Here is a 24,921-nt window from a genome sequence, read left to right as displayed (position 1 = left end):
GTCACAGAAACATTATAATGGGCTTTTTTATGCTACTGGAGCAAATGTTAAAAAACATATATTTGTTGTAGGCTCCGTTCACCACTACAGAGGTATGAACTATGTTTTCTGTCCATTACTTAATTTATTAATTCACAGTGCACCGCTATACTAGTTAGCTATTCCTGGTTAAACTCGATTAGAAGAACATAGTGAACAAAATTCATTTTTTTTGCACTGAAATACAACAGTGTTTGCTGAATCAAAAGCCCACAAACTTTGAATAATGTTGATGTAAGTGTACAGGCCTTTGTGAACCAGGGAAATATGGTGCATTACATAAAACAATTCAGTTCAGTTCAGTTTAGTTCACACTCTTTACATGTGCCTTTTGGAAATATTAGTTCAGTCATGTAAGCGAATGCATGGCACTGTGTGCACACTGTTTTTTGTTTTAACAGATACTTGTCATCAAGCATCACTGCCATCTCCACTTCTCTTCTATCTTCACCTCTTCTGTGACAGTAAACTGAAGATGGCAGCTTCGTGGGCAGACTAATAGGCTCTAGAGTTGAGTGCTGGGTAAGGTGCCGCCCCCTGGCCGAACTGTTCCCATTGCCTTCTCTCCCAAAATCCGGTCTACTTGCTGCCATGCATGAATTGCCAGCCACAGGAAAGTTAAAAAAGAGGAGTCTAAATTAAGTGCCCTTTCATTCCAGCATTTTCATGGTTTGGCTAAAAACAGGGTGCAAGATGATTCACATTTTATAAGCCCTCTCTTGCGGCCGCCTGCGTCACCCTGGCGCTCGGACTCTACGGCTCATTCACACATCTCTCTCTGTCCTGCTCTTATACTTTGTCTACTCTAGCACTCTCTGCTAACAAATAAATCGCAGGTGATATGGAATAGTTCACGAAATGCATGGGTAACATTAATAATTTCAGAATATTAAATGATAATAATTGCTTTCTCAATATGTTTTTGGACTCTTCGGTGTTTGCGATGTGTCATTGAATAAAGCCTTTATAAACAAACAACTCTGATTTCATTCTGGTTGCCTGGAGAATATGCTGAATGAACAAGACAGTCCATAACACCCCTGTAGCAGACGTAGCCTAACGTTCATGCTTTTAGCAGAACACAAATTTAGTGGTTGGAAGAAAAAGAAATATGAAGGGGATAGACATTTCTCTAAACAAGTCTGACAGCTACTACCATTCTGACCACTGTCCATTATCATTTCCGCACCATGGCTGCTGTTGGCCTGGTAACTGCTGCCAGAAAAAACATAAGAGGAACTCGTATGGGTGAAGTGCACAGATGTGCTACTGGACAATGAGCTTCACCTCAAACTCAGTATGTGCTGTGTAATGCTGCCCTCTGCTATTCATGAGAAGTTTTGCAATGAGCATTAAATAAGTCATTAGATTGTGTCAACTGGTGTTGCATGTTGTGTGATGACTACATTTTCATGTTTAAGACAAATTTGTATGAAAATGGCTTTATACTATATAAATGTACACATTTTCACACAAACACTTTTTTTCTTGGTAATGTGATTGTTAAAGGCAACATTAATGTGTAAGAAGGGATTTTTGCCAAACGATGTTGATATTTGAAAGTACTAATACAAACACACCCATACCCCAACGGGACCTATGACCTCGCCTCTATTTTGTTATCTCCACCAACATGTACAGTCATGGCCAAAAGTTTTGGCAGTGACAAATTTTGTCTTTTGCAAAGATTGCTGCTTCAGTATTTGTAGATTATTTTTCCATGTGTCTATGGAATACGAAAAAAAAGCAGCATATCATAAGTTTAAGGCTTTTATTGGCAAATATATATATAGTTTTTTTTTTCTTTTTTTTTACAGTGTTTTACAGTGTTCTTCATTTCCTATGCAATTTGCTCTGGCATGCTGGATATTAGCTTCTGGGCTAAATCCTGACTGATGGTGATCCATTTCCTTATTAAATCTCGGAATTAGTTCTTTTTGTCCACTCGCCGTTTGAGGACTGACCACAGGTTTTCTATGGGATTGAGATCCAGGGAGTTGCCTGGCCACCGATCCATGACATTGATCTTCAAGCCACTTCTTTATCACTCTTGCTTTGTGACATGATGCTCCATCATGCTTGAAAATGCATGGATCATTACCAAATTGCTCATGGATCGTTGGAAGAAGTCACTCTTGCAGGTTTTGATACCATTCTTCATGGCAGTGTTTTTGGGCAGAATTATAAGAGAGACTGCTCCCTTGGTTGAAAAGCAACCCCACACTGTTGGCACATCACAGGACTGCACATCTGTGGCACATCTGCTCCGAACAAATTCAGATGTGCCAAGGAAGGGAGGGAGCTTCATCTGAGAAAATAACTTTGCACCAGTCTTCTGTTGTCCAATCCTTGTACTTCCTGCAGAATTTCAGTCTCTCCTTGATGTGTTTTTTGGAGAGAAGTGGCTTCTTTGCTGCCTTTCTTGACACCAGGCTGTTGTCCAAAAGTCTTGTCCTCACTGTGCGTGTAGGTGCTCTCACACCAACCTGCTGCCGTTCCTGAGCAAGCTCTGCACTGCTGGAGACTCGATTCTGTACCAGACTCCTCAGGAGAAGACGGTCCTGGTGCTTGCTGGACACTTTGGACGTCCTGAAGACTTCTTCACTGCAGTCGAACCTCTCACCTTCAAGTTCTTGTAGAGCCGGTAAATGGTTCTTTCAAAGCGATGATGGCTGCACGTGTTTCTTTGGAGGTAACCTTTGCTAAAAAGAACACAATGATTGGAAGCATTTCTTCCATCCTTTTTACATTTAGCTGATGCTTTTATCCAAAGCAACTTACAATTGCTACATATGTCAGAGGTTGCACGCCTCTGGAGCAACTAGAGGTTAAGTGTCTTGCTCAGGGACACATTGGTGTCTCACAGTGGATTTGAACCCAGGTCTCTCACACCAAAGGCATGTGTCTTATCCACTGCACCAACACCTCTCCTTTTATAGCAATCAATCTGTTCTTACAATCTAATTAGTATGATAGTGATTTTACCTGACTAGTACTCATTCACATTCCACATGTGCTGCTGATATGATTAGTCAATGAATGTTAGCTGGTCATTTTGTGTCCCCTTATGAAACAAAAATATATTGCAGTATATTGGAAAATATCATGTAATATATTAGGCATATATTCTTATATATATTTATTTTTTCCAATATATTGCAATATATTGAAAGCGACAATCATTTGTATATTTTGCAATATATTATGTAATATATGTATCATCAATATATTATTAAATGTATTCAAATATATAATATAGATATATATATATATATATAATAATATAGAAAATAAAAAGGGAAAATAATATATTACAATATATCACAATATATTTTACGAAATATATTGGTAAATATATTTTCCTTTCGTAAGGGTCAGGATCAAAAAACAGTGAAATATGTTTTTTTGTGAAAAGCTTATATTTTGGCCAATAACAATTATTTAAAATGCATCTGATCACTATACATATAGAAACAATGCAAATGAGCACCACAACCGATTAAGCTGCAAAACACAAACTTCATGTCACTGCCAAAACTTTTTGCCACGAATGTACGTACACAACCATGGCAACGACAAACACAGAAACAAGTGAAGATGACTGTGGCGAGTGGGGCGGGGCCGAGGGACGTGGGAACAAGGAGTGAGGCCGGCAATGATTGGGCAAATCAGTGGCACCTGCGGCCCACCGCCGGTCTCGAGTCCCATGTAGGAGATGGAAGGATATAAAACTGGAGCGACGACAGTGAAGGACGAGAGAGGACCAGGCCTTGGCTTTTAGTTGTGTTTTGGTTTTTATTTTGTGCGCATCAGTCGCCCGTGAGGGGCTGGTGCGCTGTTTTGTGTTTATTTTGAGATTATTAATGTTTCAGTTGATTGTCCGCCAGTTCCCGCCTCCTTCTTGCCGATGACTAGTAAGGTTTAATTCATTACAATGACACCCAAGCATATTCAAACAAAAGCCAACACAGTTAAATTGTGTGAAATGAAGGGCCTGATCTTTCTGAAGTTGTGCTTCCGCGTCAGCTGACAGATAACAAATAAATACACAGCCACACGACACTTCAGAGAAAAACAGCTGTGGCCGCATTGTTCATTTGCACACCCAAAAAGCCCATAGCAGGGCAATTGCTCATATTTAAACTAAAGTTCGGTCTTAAGTGCAGGAACGGAGCAATAAGAAAAGCTCCTTCTTAGCCGATGGGTATTATTCTAATTACAAATAAGTGCAATCAAAAATACTGCTGATTGGCTTCAAGTGTGTTTTGGGGCACATTCCAACAATGTGGTCAAAATCGTTTTTCAAAAATTGCTTAGTGCCCCTTTAAGGGGAATGTTCCATTTTATGATTTTGCATTCATTATGGGAATGCTAGTTTTGTATGCTCTCTAAACCATCTTAAATGAACGTTCAACTAAAATTTTTGAGGAAAAGGTTAAATTGTGCTAACGTTTTGAGAATGCTAGCTATTAAATTCCAACTAACTTTGAATGAAAGTTCTAGTAACATTACTGGAAGAATCTTTATTCAGAACCATGTCAGAACGTTAGCCAAAGTTCTGAAAATGTTAGGCATGTTTTTGATGGGGGGGCCTATCCTTCTGATTAAAGGCTACAAATGCCCCTGTGGAACACATGGTGGAAGTTGTTGGTCACCAAGTGGTGTGAACACAGTGGTGCGATCATGCTACCCCAGAAATGTTTCTGTGAACTGTGGGGACTTTTCATAGATTTCTATTACTTTTATACTGAACAAGCAATATTTTCTATACCCTAACCCTAAACCTAACCCTTACAGAAATCCTGTTTACATTGTTACACTTTCAGATAAACATCATTTACTATTTTTATTTTTATTTTTTTTCCCCTTATGGGGACCAGGCTCCTCACCACAATGTAAAAAATTTCAAGTTTTACTATCCTTGTGGGGACCAAATGTAGACACACTCAAAACGATAGTCCGATTCACAAACAAATTATTCTCAAAATTATTCTTGGTTCTTGTAATCAAAACACCAATTTGAATCAGTCTGATGAATCCTGAATCAGGTATGACTCACTGAGCATTCCATGACAATGCATCATTAGGCTACTTCATGTCATCAAGTAAAATTTCATTTCTTTATTTATGAAAAAAAAAATCACCCAGAATGTCAAGATATTCAGTTAATAATATGACGTTTATAGTCAAAGGTTTAAAATGAACTTCTATTAAACATCTATCATAGCTTCATCCCGATCAGGCCAATCTGCTTTTCGTTGAAAACATGCTATTTTGGACACAGTTTCCTTATACCAGCGGGATGCAGTGAACTACACAAATGCTACAATATTATGACCACATATTTACTAAGGATGCTTTTCCACAGAAAATAAAAAGATCCACCACAAAGACATGGTAATAAATTACATTCCATAGTTACGACTGTACACAGACTGACTGAACAACTCTCCAACCTCCATTCATGCCAAAGCAGGAGGAAGCTCTGGGCAGTTGTCGAGAGGAAATGGCGTGGCTGGTCTGAGGTTTGGAGGAAGAATGGGAAGTATGCTGTTACTGTGGTGCTGGTCAGACAGCAGGCTTTAGGTTTCCTCGCCACAGCTGCCTTGACCACATCTGTCCTTTGGTCTCACTCAATCTTCTCAGCCATTTAAACTATAAAATGCTTCCTCACTAAATGCGGCTCCACCCAACTCTTAAACTGTGTACATTAAAAGAACACCCCCTACTACACCCACATGACAGTGAATAAAACGGGCTTGCTCGGCTGTTAAAACTGTTTGAGCGGCCCGGCCAGCTTTTCATACACATGTTCTGATGTTGTTTGTGGTCATCGTTGCCCCTTTGTGAACAAGCAGGAGAAAAAAGACAGAGAAATGATGAGAGGGAAAATGTTAATGCAGACTGGATTCAGTGAGTAATAGGAGAAGGGCAAAATAAAAACACAATACATATGTTTTTAATTCAATATTTTGCCATTATCTAAATTAAAAATTTTCCAGTTCTTTAATGTTTAAAAATAATGTTTTTTAAATTGGGATTTAGGGTTCCATGAAACCTTTCCAAAAAAAAAAGGGAGAAAGCCCAGGAAAAATTATTAGGCAATATGCAAATTAAGTACTAGTTTACAAACTCTTGAGACATGAAACACATTTAACTAGCTTTTTTAAATATATATATATGTGATTATTTAGATATTATTTAGATTATAGATTATTATTAGATAATACCCATCATTTTAACTACATAAAAATGGCTATGACATGCAATAGTTTTGAATATAATATTATGAATATAACACTATGAGCGGTCAACACCATTACATTTTCTTTCAGTAGATGAGCTGCATCTGTAGCGTCAGTTTATTTATTGTCTCACTGAAACATTTTGTAACCCTGTTAGCCTCACAGTCATGTTTAGATATTTTACTGTATCTGTGATTTACTAAAATTAAAATCTGAGAGAATGTCTGGAAATTACAAGGAATGTTTTGTTTTGTTTTTGTTTTGTTTTTTTCACACAAGATACAGTGTTATGGGAATAATCTTACTATTTTATTAGAATATTCATTTTTCCTACATTAGTTGTATTGCATTAGTTGCATTTATTTAAATCAATTAAAGTTGATATATGTTATCTTTATTATAAGTCCATTTAAGCACAGCATATTTATGCCACATATTTGCATTTTATTTTTCTTAATTACTATTATTATTTACATAAAAGCTCACTAATGTACACAAATAAATGTGTTTAAAATTTAAGCAGGCCTATATGCATTTAAAATAGAATGTTAATATGTAATATAGTTTCTATATCTAGACAATAAATTGCTGAATGATTCATTGTTATAATACGTAACATAAAACATTTAATTGACTTTTAATTTATGGACTTTTATTGTCTAGCGGAAGCGAGAACTGGTCCTTCACAATAATAGAAACCGATGTCTTCACACTTTAGTTCCCTCCGGAAGAATAAAAACACACAACATCTTCTGATTTAAAACGGGTTGTTTTCGCTCCAGAAGTTGTATTCGCCTTCGAAGAAAATTGACACGCCACCATATGGTTAATTTTAAATATGTAAATATGCTTTAATTGATTTAATGTTACTTTGGATTACGAAAGCCCTCCAAAGGCGAGTGTTTTTAAGGTTTATTTTCCTGGAAGGATGGTGTTGACAGTGGAGTGATTCTCATAACAATTCCCCCATAGTTTGGAAAGAGCTTTAACAAGTGCAGAACTGTTTTCTGCTACTACACAATAACACAGAGCACATGTAACTGTCAGCCTGGTTGTAGTCTGCTGCTTCTGCTTCAGAAAGCCTCTATGGCTCAGGAGCTCGGCTGTCTCTGTCTTAAAGAGAGCCGTGGAGCTGGACCACAGCTCGCGCTTTCAGGAGGCTCTGGTGTGCTACCAGGAGGGGATCCAGCTCCTGATGCATGTACTGAAGGGTATGCCAAGAGTTTGGAAATGCTATATTCTTTTGCTGATGGCATTAGATTATGTTCTTTATATGATTTACTGTTTTTCTAGCTGTAAAAGATGATTCAAAGAAGGTCCACTACAGAGAGAAGATCAAGGGTTACATGGACCGAGCAGAACAGATCAAAGACCATGTCAACAAACCGAAAGAAGGTTGGTTAATCAATAAAGTGTTTTAAACCAGGGGCTCCGGGAACCTACAGGGGGCTGCAAGGGGCTGCTGAAAAAATTGGGACTTGGGAGGAAAAGTATAAATAAAAAATAAATAAATCGGTACATTTTATTATAAAATTATTTATTTTTCTAAAACAATCACATTTTATTTTATTTTATTTTATTTTTATTTATTTATATATATATATATATAATGCTGTCAAATGATTAATCGCGATTAATCACATCCAAAATAAAAGTTTTTGTTTACATAATATGTGTGTGTGTACTGTGTAAATTTATTATGTATATATAAATACACACACATACAGTATACATTTAGAAAATATTTACATGTATACATTTATATCCATATAATTGATATTATATATAAATATATTTAAAATGAAAACATGACGTATTTTTCTAAAATATATACAAACGTGTGTGTATTTATATATAAATAATCAATATACACATTACACACACATATATTATGTAATCAAAACTAATATTTGGGACAGCACTTATATAAATTAGGTAATTATGCATGAAAATATATGTAGGGAATGAAGACCCCTGGCTTAAAGCACCTTTGCTCATTGTTGTCTCGTCTGTCAGAGGGTAAATACCACGAGCAGATAAAGGTAGCAGACAGCTCCACTGGTTTCAGCTAAGAATCCCTCTTCAAGCCCTACATCAGAGACGGACTGACTGAAGTCTGGGTGGAGGACCCTTATGTACGGCATGTCCATCAGGTACAGACTACAGTGATGCTCCTGAGTATACAGTACAGCACAACAGACTATATTACAGAGTGAATGATAAGTGCAGAAATATATCTCAGAATAATAAATTACAAATGTTCTCCTTTGTAGTTGTATAACTTCCTTCGTTTCTGTGAAATGCTGCTGAAATGCCAGTGTAAAGTAAAGACGATTCACCTTCTGACCTCACAGGACGAGGTAAGGTTCTCCAGCATCTACAAATCATTTATATTTGCGCTCACTAACACACAGAATGTACAGCGTTTAGCATTTTGTTCATCGGAGGCTTCCATGAAAGTCGACCTTAATCTTGTGGTTTTCCAGGACAGCTCTGCTCAGCAAACCAGTGCCCTTGCGGAAATAAAGCAGTCGCTGCAGAGTCAAAACGTCTGTCTGGACGTCCAGTACTCATCTACTATTCATGACAGGGAGATCAGGTACATCTCAAATCATTCTCATTTACTGTATGTTACAGAAAACACACTGGAGGATAATGTGCCTGTGCTCTTTCTGTTCTATATATTCATTTTGTTTTCTCAGGTTTAATAACGGTTGGATTATTAAAATCGGCAGGGGACTTGATTATTTCAAAAAACCAAAGGTACCACCTAAGTGAAACACAAACTTGTGAAATATAAAAAAAATAACATGTTGTTTGCGCATGTTTGCACAATGGATATATAAAATACTTTTTTTTTCTTTTTTTAAGGGTCGCTTCTCTGTAGGATACTGTGATTATGATCTGAGAGAGTGTCATGAGACTACTGTGGACATTTTTCATACAAAACACACTAAGAAGACATAATCTTGATCGAAAAGCTTCTCCACTGTCTGGCATATCTATGGGGATAACTATAATTTTGAAGGCAATCCTCACATACAAACCTGGACAACTGGAAATGTGCCTTCTGAGCCCATTTACAGCTGTTAAATAAAGCAAAAGGAGTGATTTTATTGCCTGTTTTAAAATGCTCTGATATGAATCATTATTATTATAGTAATTCCAACTATAGTAATTGCTATTACTTCTATTGTTGTTTTTAAACAATTTATCCACGAGTATATAATGGGGTGATTGATATGTATTTATTATATGTTCGCCTCTGTAATCATAAAAAACGAAGTGCATGTGTAAATAAGGTAGTAGTCTGTAAAATGTTCTTCACTAGTAAGTTCCCTTAATAAAAACGTTTTGTAAATATATCGCGTGCAGCAGCAGCGCCACCCTGTGGTCACTGGGAGAACTTCCAGTCGTCGTGTAAAAGGGATTGATCTGTGTTATGTTACAGCATAACGTGAAGAATCGCTCCACCGGCTCGGTTAAAGAGCAAGTGGATGCCAGAGATCACCTCACCTGCTTTTTCTCTGTGATTTACATCAGTATGTGAGTGTACGCGACTACATTATATTTATATTAAGTTTTAGGACAGTCATGTTTCAGTTATCGTGTTAATTTTGATTTAAGATAGTGTTATAATGGTTACGGTAAGTTTGTGTTTTGTTTTTGAAATTGAAACTCATAAATATGCGAGAATTGTGACACGTGCAGACTGTACAAACGATAACCCATATAATTCCATGCGTTTCTGAATATCTTTTTATATAAATTCATATTTATATGGGCCACTTGATTTGGGACAATCATAGCCTACTGTAAAAGGCTTGCTGTTTGTGAAAGGACTGGTGACTGGAGATATCGATTATTTTTAATAACTAAGCAGTCGGTGGTGGTGCTGTATTTGTTTGCTTGGACATGTATGTATGAGTTCTTGCTTCTTTTGCCTGTCATATTAGAAACCATTAGTTGCGATTAAACACGCATGAATTCCCTGCAGGACGAGATTAAATCTATAATCGCCCTTAATCTCGATATGTGCTCCTCATCTCAGTTCATGAAAAATACACAGCCTTGTCTCTAAATAACACAATTCATCTCTCAAGGGAACGGACTGGAGTGATGGTCATGAGGGTGAATCTTATGAAACATATCAAGGACATATTAAGATTTTTTTAATTTGGACATTATTTTCACGATTGCCCAGTAATATAATTTAGGTTTTGTTTGCTTTTTTTTAAACAATTTTACGTTGCATTTTTATCAATTTTGAGAATTGTATTTATTTTTTATTGTGTAAGGTTGTACTTAATTTCCTTAAAACAATGTCACCATGATCCAATAGTCCTAACGGTGCAAAAAATATAATTTCATATGATTTTGAAGTGAAATATTTAACCAACTTTCTTTAGAGGTTTTTGTACGATTCACCGTGATGATATGATTTGAACTGAGGCTGCATGTGTAAATCCTCTGTCATAGTTAGATTAAAGTTGGTAATTTTTATGGGAGACCTGGAGTCTAATGTTTCTGTGTAATTAATAAACTATAAAAAAAAAAAATAGGCTATTGAATTGAAACAAATGACGATTGTCCTGATCATTTATGAAAAAAAATCCCTAAAATCTCCCTCCATTTCATAGTTGAATCTTGTTCGAATGTACCTTAGTGTGGTTTTATTGTGTTCACTTCTTACCCAACAGTTATTAATTTTAATTGTAGTACTGAACACGTAAACTAAACATTTGGAATACACTAGCTGGAAAACTTAAAATTAACTTTAACTGAAATAAACTAAAACACTTGTTTTATTTATACAGTTGTTAAGTAAACAATTTTTAATTTACTTTAACTTGATGTACTAAAATAACTAAAAATAAAACTGAAACACATTTTATAAAAAACTATGTAGACATAGTTGAGAAAAAATTACACGCAGACATAAATAAAAAGACAAACACAACTAAGTTACTAAAACATTAATCAAAATCAAAAAGTAAAATAAAAGCAATTCAGAATATTAAATACTGTATGCACAATACTTATAAGTATAAAACATTTTGCCACAGACCACCAGATTAGGAGGAAATGAAAAGGAAAATATATAAATCAAATCAGATTATGGCACGAATGCAAGCAAGCAGGCCATTAATATCTGAAACAATTCAGCATGAAATATCCAGCAATAATCGGAGGAAAGTGTCCTCAGTAGTAAAACATCCCATCCGTTGAAAGAGGCATATGTGCAGAATACTTTTGCTTCCCTTCAATATGCATGTCTGAATATGAAAATGTAAAATGACAGATAGATTATATTGAAGGCCGGGCTGGTTGAAAGTCACCCAGATTTCTTTTGTCCAGTAGGAGGAAAGGAGAGGGATTTGTGGCCAACTCTGGATCCTGACACAGATTTATGCCTGTATCTGGGGCAAAGCTGCTCTGTGCTTTGTGGAGTGCCAAATACAAAATGTTTAATCCTCAGAGATAATTGGTAGTTTAATGAGAGAGGGACATTTTTAGGGTTAAAAAGTCAGTGAAGGAGATGTACATGTCTAGATGTATGTGTACAATGGAGCCAATACTTTCTTTTGAGAGCCTTTTCTGTCATTTCTTTATCTCACCTTTAAAACAGTTCAAATAGGCTATAGCCTACTTTCACAGTTACTTATAGTAACACAGGAGGGAGTTGAAAGCTTCTGTCCTTGTCTGAACAGAAGGAAAGGAAGCACATCATCTGTTCAGCTCCACCTAAGCGTATGAATATAAATGTGCTTATAATCTTTGCATCACAGAGAGCAGTATCTGCTCATTTTATTTATTTATTTTTGTTGTACACACAATACGGAGAAGTAGATCATGAGTCTGGTTCAGGTGTGGTTTAACACGTGGTTATTAGCTGACTAGTCTTCCTTGATATGGTGAAATATTAATAAAATAGCTAATCACATGTAGTTAAGACAGCTAGGCTTATTATATTTTCATATGTTATTGTTGATGTCAAATTCATCTTCGTCTGTCACTTGGTAATATGGCTAATACTTATTTAATATTTTGCCCCATATTTGTAACATTTGTTACATTATGCACTGCTTTTCAATATATATATTTTTTCTTCTTCTTTTTTCTCTCCATGTTTTTGGAAAAAGGTCACCCAAGGTTGCATGCAATTGATCAGAAATAATGTAAAACAGCAGTATTGTAAAATATTATTTCTTTTTTAAAATAAAACATAAAACATATATAATTTTCAGCATCATTGCTCCAGTCTTCAGTGTCATGTGATCCTTCAGAAACCTTTCTAATATGATGATTTGGTGCTTGAATAGAAAGTTCAAAAGAACAGTGTTTATTTGAAATAAAACCGCTTTTGTAACATTAAAAATGTCTTTACTGTCACTTTTGATTGATTTCATTTCTGCCTTTGCAGAATAAAAGTATTAAACATAAATGAAAAAGAAAATAAAACAAGCTAAATTTAAAATACATGCAAAAAGAAGAAAAAAAAATATCAATGTTTAATTATAATGTAATACAGAGTATGTCAAGTATGTATAGAATACATGATGAATCATTAAGGTTCAGAAAGAAAATAATTTAACCATATATAAAGTTTACGCACATGTTTCGACAAACAAATCCTTACAAAAAGAAAGTATTTGCATACATAGGTATCCACACGAACACACAGAAAGAAATTCAAACCACAATCAAATCACATGAAAAAAGACAATGAATGGGTCCCCATCTCCAAAAATATATATAAAAGTAATAATTTCTTTCTAAAAATCATACTGAGCTCAGAGTTTTGAATGGTAGCATATATACAGTACACAAGCACAGAAGATGGATTTTTCACCCAGGTAAAGTGACCTTTGAGTGGAGCATGACGGTGTTTAAATGATTTGCATACAAAAACTGACCTACTCTGACGTGTGGATGCAAATGCATGACACAACCATAGTTGTTCGGTTAACCGTGATATTTTCAACTCTCTCTTTAACAAATCATTTACAAACACAACATGAATATAAATCAGATGTGATGCTCTGTTCATGTTCATTTTGATCAAATAGCTTCCTTATGCACTTGCTATCAACACACACACACACACACGTGCTCTTGTTGATAGAGTGCTGGGTGGTGTGTAGATGCTTTAGTATTTAGTAAGAAGCTTAGGGATACAGGGAAAGCATGAGTTGCCAGTCAGTGTGTGTCCAACTCCTTACTGCCAAATATCAAATCCATCAATGCGTATCTTTGTCAGAGCCTGCTTTTCCTTTTCCTCTTCCTTGCTTTCTTTTATTCAGTAGTTCCTCTCCTGATTTTGGTTTCTCTGGGCTGTCTTTCGGTGTCTATATCTCTCTGCATGTTTGTGATTGGGACAGAGCTGCCATGTTTCATAGGATGTAAGGACATTGTGTGTGTCTTTTAAAAGGAAGAACAGAAGCTAAATCACACAGGAAAGAGGAAACAGAAGGATTTCAGGGTAACAATAATACAGCATCATTCATAGCAAGTAATCAGTAAGTTATCAAAGTCAATCATTAGTATTAATGTTTAAAATCTGGGGTCAATAAAATTTTTGCTTTTTAAAAGAAAATATTTTTATTGTGCAAAATACTCCGAAATATATTTAAATTTTAAAACCCAAAGGTTTTTAAGCGAATCCCTCAACTACATAAGAGTTCAATCTTGACATGGAAACATGGAGACAAATATTATTTATTAATTTTAACAATTAAGAAACGTGGAGTTTTTTATTTTTGTTTAAATTAGGAAAGTAAACAGATCAGCAAATGTAAAAAAAAAAGAAAAAAAAAAAAAAGGGATGGACTGGGTGGACTTTGCATGTTTTTATTATTATTATTTATTGCATATCTGCATTATCAAGGCATGGTCAGTGATAAGAAAGGTTAGTTGTTATAATAATAAAGGATAGTGACGCCCATAGGTTGAAATAAGTGTGAAGCACATTGTCCAAATCAAAGACACAGTCTCACATATTTCACTTAATGCCAATGTAAACAAGATAACTGGTTCTAAACCACTCTGATTGACAATGAGGAAAGAGTACTAAATAAATAACAATCTAGCTTGTGTGCCAGTGGTATCACACATGCCTGTGGTTACTGACTCCTGATTTAACACAGAAGCACATAACAGATTTTATTCAAGTAAAATAAAAAAATCACTTATATACACTACCATTCAAAGTTAAAATACAGTAAAAACTGTTTTCAAGTAACTATTTTCTAATTTAATATGTTAAACGTTTTTATTCCAAAGTCGTATTCTCAGCAGCATTACTCCAGACTTATTTTTTTTTTATTGTATCTGGGATACATTTTTTTTCAGCGTTCTTTGATTAATAGAAAGTTCAAATGAACAGTGTTTATTTGATTTTTTTTAATGTCTTTTACTGCCATTCAAGGTCATGCATCCTTTCTAAATTAAAGTTTTCATTTCTTTAAAAAAAAAAATTTACTTACTCAAATTTTGAACAGTATTGTATTCTCTAAACTAACATAACATCCATAATTTTCAGTAATGGAAAGTCACATGGAAAATATAACTGTAGATAAACCTTTGGTCTCTGTTGGGTTGAGAGAGCCTTCTGTTATCAGATTTAGAATATAGCCACGTTGCCACACCAGAGATATGACTTTCCTCTAATATTTTGCATGTCAATAAATTACTCTTTTGCTGCTCTCCTTTGTAGAACAACAATTTTACTCTATTGTGAATTTAAGAACAACAATTAACATTTAATAGTTAGTAAACTATAATTGTTATTATTCTACTACATTAGACTAGAACATTCCCTTTGATAATTCCACTGACATTTTTCAAACCACGCCTCATCTGATTTCTGTGTAACTGTCCTCATTAACAGCTGTACTGGTGAAGATGAATGTTCTGGAGGCTTCAGGAGACCCAGAGGGAGAAGGCAGTGATGACTTAACAGGTCAGAAATCTTTCAGTAAAGCTCAATGCTTTCATCAGTTAATCCAGTCTCAGATTTTTACAGTATATGACATAGTTTTCTAAAAGCATTGATATGTTTGGTGTTTAGGACGGAAGAAGTCCAGGTTAAAGTCTAAGTCACGCCTGCTTGGGAAGATAAGGAGGAAACAGGATGATAGTGGCATGAAGCCGAGCCAGTCTGAAAGTGACATCACACGGCGTGTGGAAGACTCAGAGTAAGTGTCCACAGTGTCAGCATGGTGTGATTTAAGAAAAGCTAAACTCACCAATGTTAGCAGCGACAAATTAAAAATGGACAACGTTTGATCATAAAGTAAAACTTTTTTAAGCAAGTTAAAGCTATACATGTTTTGATGATCCCTTGTGAAAATGAAATGTAAGTCATTGCATTGAATGTAGTGTACTTCAAATCTTAAAACTTGTTGATAATATTAATGAAATAAATGCCACTTAGTGTATTTAAAAAGATGAAACCTTTCATGTTTCTTAACACACTAAAGCTCACTTGAAGTAATAATGTAAAGGTAGAAGTTTTGCTTTAAGGTATATTTTACATCAGTTTTTGTAATAGTATTTTGTCAAAGACTTGTTTTTATTGACAAACTAAAGCATAAATTACTCAATTACTTGATTCAAATTTAATATATTTGAAATGTACTAAATTGCAACTTCAACATTGCAATGAAATGCATATAAAAAAAAGTTCTAATAAGTGGGTAAAAAAGCACTCTCATATTTCCATAACAAATGCCCTTTTTTCGCATGGGATAACATGCATCTTTTCTTAAAAGTTGCTCCAAAGGCATGCTGGGATCCCGGGCATTTTCACATGACAGCATTTTTCATGCACAGCACAGTCATTCAGACCCTGAACCACTAAGAATTCTGTCTCAAGAGAACATTCATGGCAAAATCCGAGCTCTGCAGGTGAGTAAGACAGACCACACACAACACACTAAACACTCTTATTATAAACACTCATCAGTGTGAGTGACTGAAATGTTTCATGTAGATTTTAAGATGATTTATTTTGTTTGATCAGATAAAGCTCCAGCAGCAAAAACTGCATTTAGGTCCTCCCCCACTTCTGTTGCCCACTAAACGGCGTGAAGACATGGGTGGAAGTTCAGAAGGTGACAGCCTTTCTCATAGCTCCCCTGAAGTATCCCTTGGAGAAGGACTAAATATGAGCATATCGAACAAGGTGCTTCAACTATAACACAGCAGCATTCCAGTTTCTTTGTTGTGACAGTTTATTTTAATGTATTGTCACTAATACATGTATGTGTTGGTGTTAAATGCATGTTTGAACATTAATCAAACATATTCATGAGTTTGTGTGGCTCATTGTGTGTCTCCATTACTGCTGCTACTTTCCCAGCTTAAATCCGATGTTAACTTTTATGGCATGATGTTTGCAGTTTTCTATCCCTCCCAAAAACCATAGCACCTTGAGCTTAGCTGAAACAAGAAGTGAGGAGGAAGAACAAGTAGCCTGCTGCCATTTCACTGACGTGTTGACATTATACCTGTCATTCATATATTTGATTCATGGCTTAAATTTGAATGTTTTTTCTTTGGTCCTAAATATTGTTTAATGTCCCTTTTCCTTCCCTTCCAGACCTCTTCACAGCTGATTTCTCCTCGGCCGGTCAGCCCAGCACCTGCAACCCTTTCCCCACTTGCCCCTGGCTCAGTGGACTTCAGCACTCTTCCACAATTCACTTCCCTCCTGGACAACTCTGCTGCCCGTCACCGTATGTCCCTCAAACCTAAGAACCAAAGAGCCAGTGCCAAGAACAGGAGGGTGACCACTTCGGTGAGCCTTTTTAATGGACCCTTCTAAACGTATTATCCATTGGTATCCATTAGCATCACCCAGGTTCTCTCGACAAAAAGCCAGTCAGATTTTTCCACTGGCTTTTTAAATATTGTAGGAAGTAAGCTCTGTGACCAACAAAAGTTTGTGATTCTTGTGTGAAGTTTGGTCATCAAAAATTCATCAACCTTTATAAATTTTCAAATCTAAATACAAAAAGCTAAACTTAGGCTATAAACAAACTACACAGTGCACAACTTCAACGTCAACATGCTTATTCGTCTAACAACTCTTTCAGTCTTTATTTTAAATCTACAAGTTGGGAAGCTTGAATTAGCATAGTAAGAAAAGGGAACACAGCGAGGCTGTGAAAGTAGACTAGTTAGTAGATTTATGTGCTTGGCGTGATGATGTTTAGAGTTCTCAACAACCTCTGTAGTCTCATTTAGCCACTTGTTAACAGCCTTATTTTTTTTTAAATGCTTTTAAAAATCACGAGTGTCTGCACCGATAGCCTGGTGGGCAGCACATCAAAATATGACACAGTTGCTCTTTGAGTGTCTTGAGTTTCAATCCGACTCGTGGACCTTTCACAATCTCGTCACTCTCTCTCCCAATTGCCTCTGGTCAGAATCTCCTATCAAGAAAAATGCTAAATCATAAAGTGGGGTATTACTGATGTATTTTATGTTGTAGAATAAAGGTGGAAATATCATGTGCTTGTGTTAACCACAGAACTTATTTCAGGCATTTAGCCAAAAACGGAAACCAGAAATTCAAAAATCCTAATTTCTGGGTTTTAGGGCTCATTCCTGAAACACTCTAATGCTTGTGGAAGATCAGAAATTTTTAATATCCGTTTCCATTTAGTTCATATTTAGTTCATATATTTCATATTCCAGCAGTTCATATTTAATAGATTTTCTATATTTGTACATTGCACTTTCTGTGTAGGCTGGAAGCAGAGCGCGATCTGAGAGTTTGAACAATCTGGACCGATCGCTGACTACTATGGAGAAAGAGACTCTCGTAAAAGAGATACCTCGCGCTTGCTCGTATTCCACACAGGTCTTACGGGGAGAGAGGCTTACGACTTCACAAATCAAGAGTCTAGTTCCAGTTTCACCTTTAATGTCTCTTCAGATTTCTGGAGATAGTAGACAAGTTTCTGCTGAACCTGAGATTGAGAGAAACATCCTGTCCACATCACCTCCAAGCCCTAGCCTACGTGAAGCAACTCCAGCTGCGTCATCAGTAGCCAAACCACCGATCCCAGTGGTGCCAGTTGACATAAAGGGAAAAGGAGAAGTAAGTGAGATGTTTAGTAGCACCAAACTACTCAAGAACACCCAAAGTAACATTGTGTCAACTGTAAGCCCAACTGTAAGACCAAATGTAACTACCACACCAGAATTAAGTGCTGTGAAAGATGAGAAGTCTAATGCTGTGCTAATACAAACCAAGATGGACAAAAACAGTGTTCAGAATGCAGTAAATATAGAGAAAAACCTAGCCTCTACTCATGCTTCAACCAGTGTGATTTGTGGAGTAAATCTGAGACCATCATCTCTGAGAAGAAATATACCTTCCACAGAAGACAAACATGAGTCCAGGACCCTTCAGCCAGTCAGCACAGTGTCAACTTTTAGTCATGAAGATCACACTCAAACAGAATCCATTAAACGCCAAAGAACCGTGTCTGGATCGTTCCACTTTAATGTCTCCTCAGACAAGAGTCAAGAGCGGCCGAGGACTGCAAGCTTCACTGGAGTAGTTGGACAAACTGGACTGAAAAAGGAACCTCCAACTCCTGCCAAACCTCCTTTAAATATCAAGATAGAGCGGCAAGTAAGTTCACAAGTTGAGAAAACAATAAAAGGCCTGTCTGCTAACTTTCCACAAATTTCAAAGAAGGAAGACAAAACGGACACTTTTCCAGTGATACCAACAAAGTTCACTGATCTAGCAAAGAGACATCCTCGGGACCCGGATGTGGAGGAGAGTCAGGACAACGAGAAGCAGGAGATTGGGGTAGAGGCTACTGAAGAAGGAGTACAGGAGGTGGAGGTGGGAGAAGAGGCAGTCGAGGATGTGATGGAAGATGTGAGTGTGGGAAAAGATAGAGAGGCTACAAATGCATTCGGAGTGAAGCTTCGCTCTACCTCTCTTTCGCTGAAGTTTCGCTTGGACAAAGCTCAATCAGAAGACAAAGAAAAACACCACAGTGCATCGATTTCACCTCCAGCCTCACAATCTGATTCAACCAACTGTGTGCAACCTGAAGACCAGTGCACTGGCATTGGGTCTACTAAAGTCCACGAGAAACTCAAAGAACCTCCTCTCCAAACTGATGCGTCCGCAACCTCAGTTCATTCCTCCGGTTCGCCACCTAAGAGTTTCTGTAGAGACAAAGAGAGAGCTGGCATCCTCAGACAGGCTGGTGAGTTTCTTTTTGTGGTTTCCCAAGGTGCATGAAGATTAAGCCTCTGGCCTATTTAGTTGAAATTATGATGAATGTGAAGAGTATGATTGCCATTTGTATTAATGACAAGATCTGTCGTTAAACTCTAGATGCTGATGGGTCCTTAAAGGGTTAGTTCACCCAAAAATGTATATTAGGCTGCGTTTTACTAACCCCTGAGCCATCCTAGGTGTATATGACGGTCTTTCCTTAAGATGAATACAGTTGGAGTTATATTAATGCTGACCTCATACGGAATTCCCCCGGAACTGCTTCCGTTTTCAACAATGTTCACAAGCTAGATTCAAAAAATGATTATGTTTTGAATATGGATATTTTTCTTACAAAAACGCATCAGTACACTAAAAGAGGCCTTTGTTCAACCCCTGGAGCCATGTGAGACACTTTTTTTTATGAAAGGTTGCTTTTTATTTAAAGTCTTTTGGACTGAAGCAATGCAACACCCGCTGACTGCAACGGTAGAGCTTGAAAGATCAAACACAATTTTTCAAACACAACTCTGACTGGATTCGTCTGAAAGAAGAAAGTCAAACACACCTAGGATGCCTCGGTGTAAAATGCAGCCTAATTTTTATTTTTGGGTGAACTAACCCTTTAATGTAAACTGATGATATTCACGGTGTTAAACGACTTTGCACAGGCTGATTGGTTTGCTGCTTTACATTTAAATTGCTGGATAGCATTTAGCAGAGCTGTCCGCAGCAAGCTTTCAGAATTCCCCCAGAAGCTCCCCCAGCTCCACCTGTATAGATCTGCAACAGGTTATTATATATGCTATTTGTGCAGCAGCAGTAGGTCTTAAATACTCACAGCACCGTATCTGGGTATGTATTAGCAGTAGCAAGTTCCTTTACTTGCTTGCAGCAGCGATAATCTACAATTACAGCAATAACCAAAAGCAGCAGCAATTCAGTGGCTTAGCATATCTATTCCAACAAGACCAAATACATTTACATTGTCATATCCATTACCATTCTAAAATCTTCTGAGAGTTGTCATGATAGAACCACAATTTTACTACAAATACCATGATTAAACTATGGTTAGTGTAGCCAAACCATGGTTAATTTGTGATAACCATGGTTTAAATCAAATAACCATGGTATTTTGGTTTTAATTTGTAGTAAATCCATGGTTCATTTTCATAAAGGCTTAACGCTCTGTTACAATTCACTAATTGCCTATTTGTTAATAACAATACCAAAAAAACTTACAACATGCATGCACATTAGCAAAATTTTGTGATAATAAAATGGTCTTCTGTCCATTATCAATAGTATTTTGATGCATGAAACAGCTCACAGAGAAGTTACTGCTTTCGATTGGTCAACTAAGATTGATAAATAAATATTCTGCATTTTCAGAACCTCCTCAGCCCTCATCATCAGCCAGCAAATCCAGCAAGATTGTACCTTTACCAGCTAAAGAAGGTACAGGCTTGCCTCCAGAAGAGACTACAGCTGTATCCTTTCAGGAAAACCCACCAACGTCTACTGCTTCAGAGGTGTCCTGGATGGAGATGGCCAGAGAGAAAACCAGAAGTCTCCAACAGCTCTTTACCAGTAGGCTGCCTGAGTTTCCTAGCTTGCAGTCTCGACCAACGACCTTCACTACAACACAACCACAAACCCAAACATCCACTTCACAAGCCAACCCAAGAAACACACAGAACATTTCAAGCCAGCCTTCGATTACACAACCTCTTTTGAAACCTACTGAAACAAATCCGCTGCCTTCTACACAGCATTCTGGAAAGTCCACACAATCTGCCTCTCAGCTGATGCAAACTCAGACTAGAACAACAACAAACCAACCTTCAGCAAATTCAAATCAGACTCAGATTGACAGTACCAGAGAAGTCCAGTTTCAGTCCAAGACTCAAATGTTTAATTCAACAACAAATCCAACCCAGCCTACAGTTACATGCACATTAAATGTGCAATCCACTGCTGTAAACACAGCAAAACAGCCATCACAAGCATTGGCACCACAGACACCACCCATCCAGCCATCATCACCAATACGAGCATCATCACAGACCCCCACACAAGCTATACTGCGTCCCACAGCACCCCCAGGTTACCCATATCTGTCGTCAAGCCCAAAGTTAATATCCCAACAGTTTCCCAATACTGTCTCAAAGGATCAGCCTCAGAATGAGGGGGGAGAGCCCAGTGTAATCTCAGGGAAAGCTGACATGGCGTCTGCGTCTCAGGGGATAGGGACCGGGCCTGAAGATGGCAGACCAGTGTGGGCAGCAGGGTTAGGAAACAAGACCTCAATCTTACAGCGCTGGGAGAACCAAACAAATGCTGCAACCAAGGTAATATTTTTTTATGAATTCTCCAAACACACGCAGTCTATTCATTCGTATATTAACCAGAGAAAGGACACTTACCCCAGTCTCAGAAAAAAGGAGTGATTGCTTCACACTAGTCAAATTTCAGTCACATTGGAAAGTTCAAAAGAGTGGCATTTATTTAAAATAGAAAATTTTTGTTGCATTATTGTCTTTACTGTAACCTTTCATCAATATAATGCATATTTACTTACTGTACATGGGTAGTTCTCCCAAAAATGAAAATTCTGTCATTAATTGCTCACCCTCATTTCGTTCCAAAGTCATAAGACATCTTCAGAACACAGATTAAGATATTTTAGATGAAATCCGAGAGCTTTCTGACCCTGGATAGACAGCAATGCAACTGAATCATTCAAGGCCCTCAAAGGTAGTTAGGACATGGTTAAATAGTCCATGTGACATCAGTGTGCAACTGTAATTTTATGAAGTTACAGGAATACTTTATGTGCACAAAAAAAAAAACAAAAAAAAAAAACAAAGACTTCATTCAACAATTTCTTCTTCCATGTCAGACTTTGATGCATGTGTGTGTTGCTGCTGACACAGCATGGCACAACATGAGGGTGAGTAATTATTGACAGAATATTCATTTATGGGTGAAGTATCCCTTTAATAAAAGTGAATTTTTTTCTGTCCGAAAAAATATCAATGACCCCAAACATTGGAACAATATAGTTAGTTGGGACAGTTAATATCATAATACAGTCAAATGTCTGCAAATCAAAAATCACAAAATAAGACATTAATAATCCAGACAGATCTAAAGACTTTATGAATCATACATTTATAAATTAAAATAAAGGACTCTTTACGGAGGGGACACATGTATAATTTGCTCATAATATCTAGTACAGTATGTTCTGTTTGTGGTGTTTTGCTTTGTCAGTTGTTTCAGATTTCCTCTTTATTGATTTCAATAGACAGGTGAGTCAAAGTCCACAGCAGAGTCCCAAACAACATCTCAATCTACAGCTCCTCACAGACCGATCGCAAAGCTCTCAGGCACAGGGTTCAACTCAAGTTGGTCAATGCGTAAGTAAGATACACAATATCAGTTTTGCATGACAGCAGAAAGCAGTTCTAAGTATATGCTTATATATGTTGTTGATATTTCTAGAAGCATCAGTCTCTCCTGTTCCCACGAGGTCAGCAGACAGAGAGGATAAATTGCAGCAGGAAGATCAACCTTCGTCATCACCATCATCGTCATCTCCTCTGCAGTCTGTCTGTGACACTGCCCAACCATCCTGGATGGAGCTGGCCAAGAGGAAATCCCTGGCATGGAGTGATAAGACTATGGACTAAAAAACATAGAGTTGGATGCTGAGATTGGAGGATCATCTGATCATTTTCAGGCTAGCATCTCCTGAAGTTGCATCCATGCAATCAGAGGTTTGCTTCATGTGAACTTCTGTAGACTTTGAAGTTGATGTTAAAGCGGTGTGTTCTGGAAGTGAACCACTATTGCTTATGTATATTATTGAGGGAAAGTTGTACAACCCGAATTCCGGAAAAGTTGGGACATTTTTTAAATTTTAATAAAATGAAAACTAAAGGAATTTCAAATCACATGAGCCAATATTTTATTCACAATAGAACATAGATAACGTAGCAAATGTTTAAACTGAGAAATTTTACACTTTTATCCACTTAATTAGCTAATTTAAAATTGAATGCCTGCTACAGGTCTCAAAAAAGTTGGCACGGGGGCAACAAATGGCTAAAAAAGCAAGCAGTTTTAAAAAAGATTCAGCTGGGAGAACATCTATTGATTAATTAAGTTAATTGATATCAGGTCTGTAACATGATTAGCTATAAAAGCTTTGTCTTAGAGAAGCAGAGTCTCTCAGAAGTAAAGATGGGCAGAGGCTCTCCAATCTGTGAAAGACTGCGTAAAAAAATTGTGGAAAACTTTAAAAACAATGTTCCTCAACGTCAAATTGCAAGGGCTTTGCAAATCTCATCATCTACAGTGCATAACATCATCAAAAGATTCAGAGAAACTGGAGAAATCTCTGTGCGTAAGGGACAAGGCCGGAGACCTTTATTGGATGCCCGTGGTCTTCGGGCTCTCAGACGACACTGCATCACTCATCGGCATGATTGTGTCAATGACATTACTAAATGGGCCCAGGAATACTTTCAGAAACCACTGTCGGTAAACACAATCCGCCGTGCCATCAGCAGATGCCAACTAAAGCTCTATCATGCAAAAAGGAAGCCATATGTGAACATGGTCCAGAAGCGCCGTCGTGTCCTGTGGGCCAAGGCTCATTTAAAATGGACTATTTCAAATTGGAATAGTGTTTTATGGTCAGACGAGTCCAAATTTGACATTCTTGTTGGAAATCACGGACGCCGTGTCCTCCGGGCTAAAGAGGAGGGAGACCTTCCAGCATGTTATCAGCGTTCAGTTCAAAAGCCAGCATCTCTGATGGTATGGGGGTGCATAAGTGCATACGGTATGGGCAGCTTGCATGTTTTGGAAGGCTCTGTGAATGCTGAAAGGTATATAAAGGTTTTAGAGCAACATATGCTTCCCTCCAAACAACGTCTATTTCAGGGAAGGCCTTGTTTATTTCAGCAGGACAATGCAAAACCACATACTGCAGCTATAACAACAGCATGGCTTTGTCGTAGAAGAGTCCGGGTGCTAACCTGGCCTGCCTGCAGTCCAGATCTTTCACCTATAGAGAACATTTGGCGCATCATTAAACGAAAAATACGTCAAAGACGACCACGAACTCTTCAGCAGCTGGAAATCTATATAAGGCAAGAATGGGACCAAATTCCAACAGCAAAACTCTAGCAACTCATAGCCTCAATGGCCAGACGTCTTCAAACTGTTTTGAAAAGAAAAGGAGATGCTACACCATGGTAAACATGCCCCGTCCCAACTATTTTGAGACCTGTAGCAGAAATCAAAATTGAAATGAGCTCATTTTGTGCATAAAATTGTAAACTTTATCAGTTTAATCATTTGCTATGTTAT

At 37.1% G+C, this 24,921-nt stretch overlaps 2 protein-coding genes across 2 annotated transcripts; both read left to right on the top strand.

Annotated features, from left to right (window-relative positions):
- The first annotated feature begins 7,385 nt into the window (after positions 1-7,385).
- Positions 7,386-10,124, top strand: mitd1 (MIT, microtubule interacting and transport, domain containing 1). Its single transcript, XM_059499719.1, is given in 7 exon segments — positions 7,386-7,495; positions 7,578-7,679; positions 8,301-8,437; positions 8,558-8,644; positions 8,771-8,883; positions 8,987-9,047; positions 9,156-10,124. Coding segments are annotated over 7 exon segments (612 nt in total). The 5' UTR covers positions 7,386-7,479; the 3' UTR covers positions 9,252-10,124.
- Positions 10,125-15,098: 4,974 nt separating this feature from the next.
- Positions 15,099-23,268, top strand: cracdla (cracd like a). The gene is made up of 10 exons (XM_059499718.1): positions 15,099-15,246; positions 15,355-15,481; positions 16,058-16,193; positions 16,309-16,470; positions 16,688-16,756; positions 16,888-17,085; positions 18,040-19,525; positions 20,932-21,890; positions 22,850-22,961; positions 23,047-23,268. Exons 1-10 carry the CDS (start codon positions 15,189-15,191, stop codon positions 23,232-23,234), a joined length of 3,495 nt encoding a protein of 1,164 aa, XP_059355701.1. The 5' UTR covers positions 15,099-15,188; the 3' UTR covers positions 23,235-23,268.
- Positions 23,269-24,921: the final 1,653 nt, after the last annotated feature.

Source organism: Carassius carassius, chromosome 19 (assembly GCF_963082965.1).
Source record: "Carassius carassius chromosome 19, fCarCar2.1, whole genome shotgun sequence".
NCBI lineage: Eukaryota > Metazoa > Chordata > Actinopteri > Cypriniformes > Cyprinidae > Carassius > Carassius carassius.
The sequence above is the reverse complement of the archived record's forward strand: the minus strand, read 5'-3'. Positions and strand labels throughout refer to the sequence as shown.

Coding starts and splice junctions, on each gene's coding strand:
- cracdla (XM_059499718.1), top strand. CDS start 15,189: ATGAATGTTCTGGAGGCTTCAGGAGACCCAGAGGGAGAAGGCAGTGAT. Junction 15,247..15,354: donor AGGCAGTGATGACTTAACAG/GTCAGAAATCTT, acceptor TTTGGTGTTTAG/GACGGAAGAAGTCCAGGTTA. Junction 16,471..16,687: donor ATATGAGCATATCGAACAAG/GTGCTTCAACTA, acceptor TGATGTTTGCAG/TTTTCTATCCCTCCCAAAAA.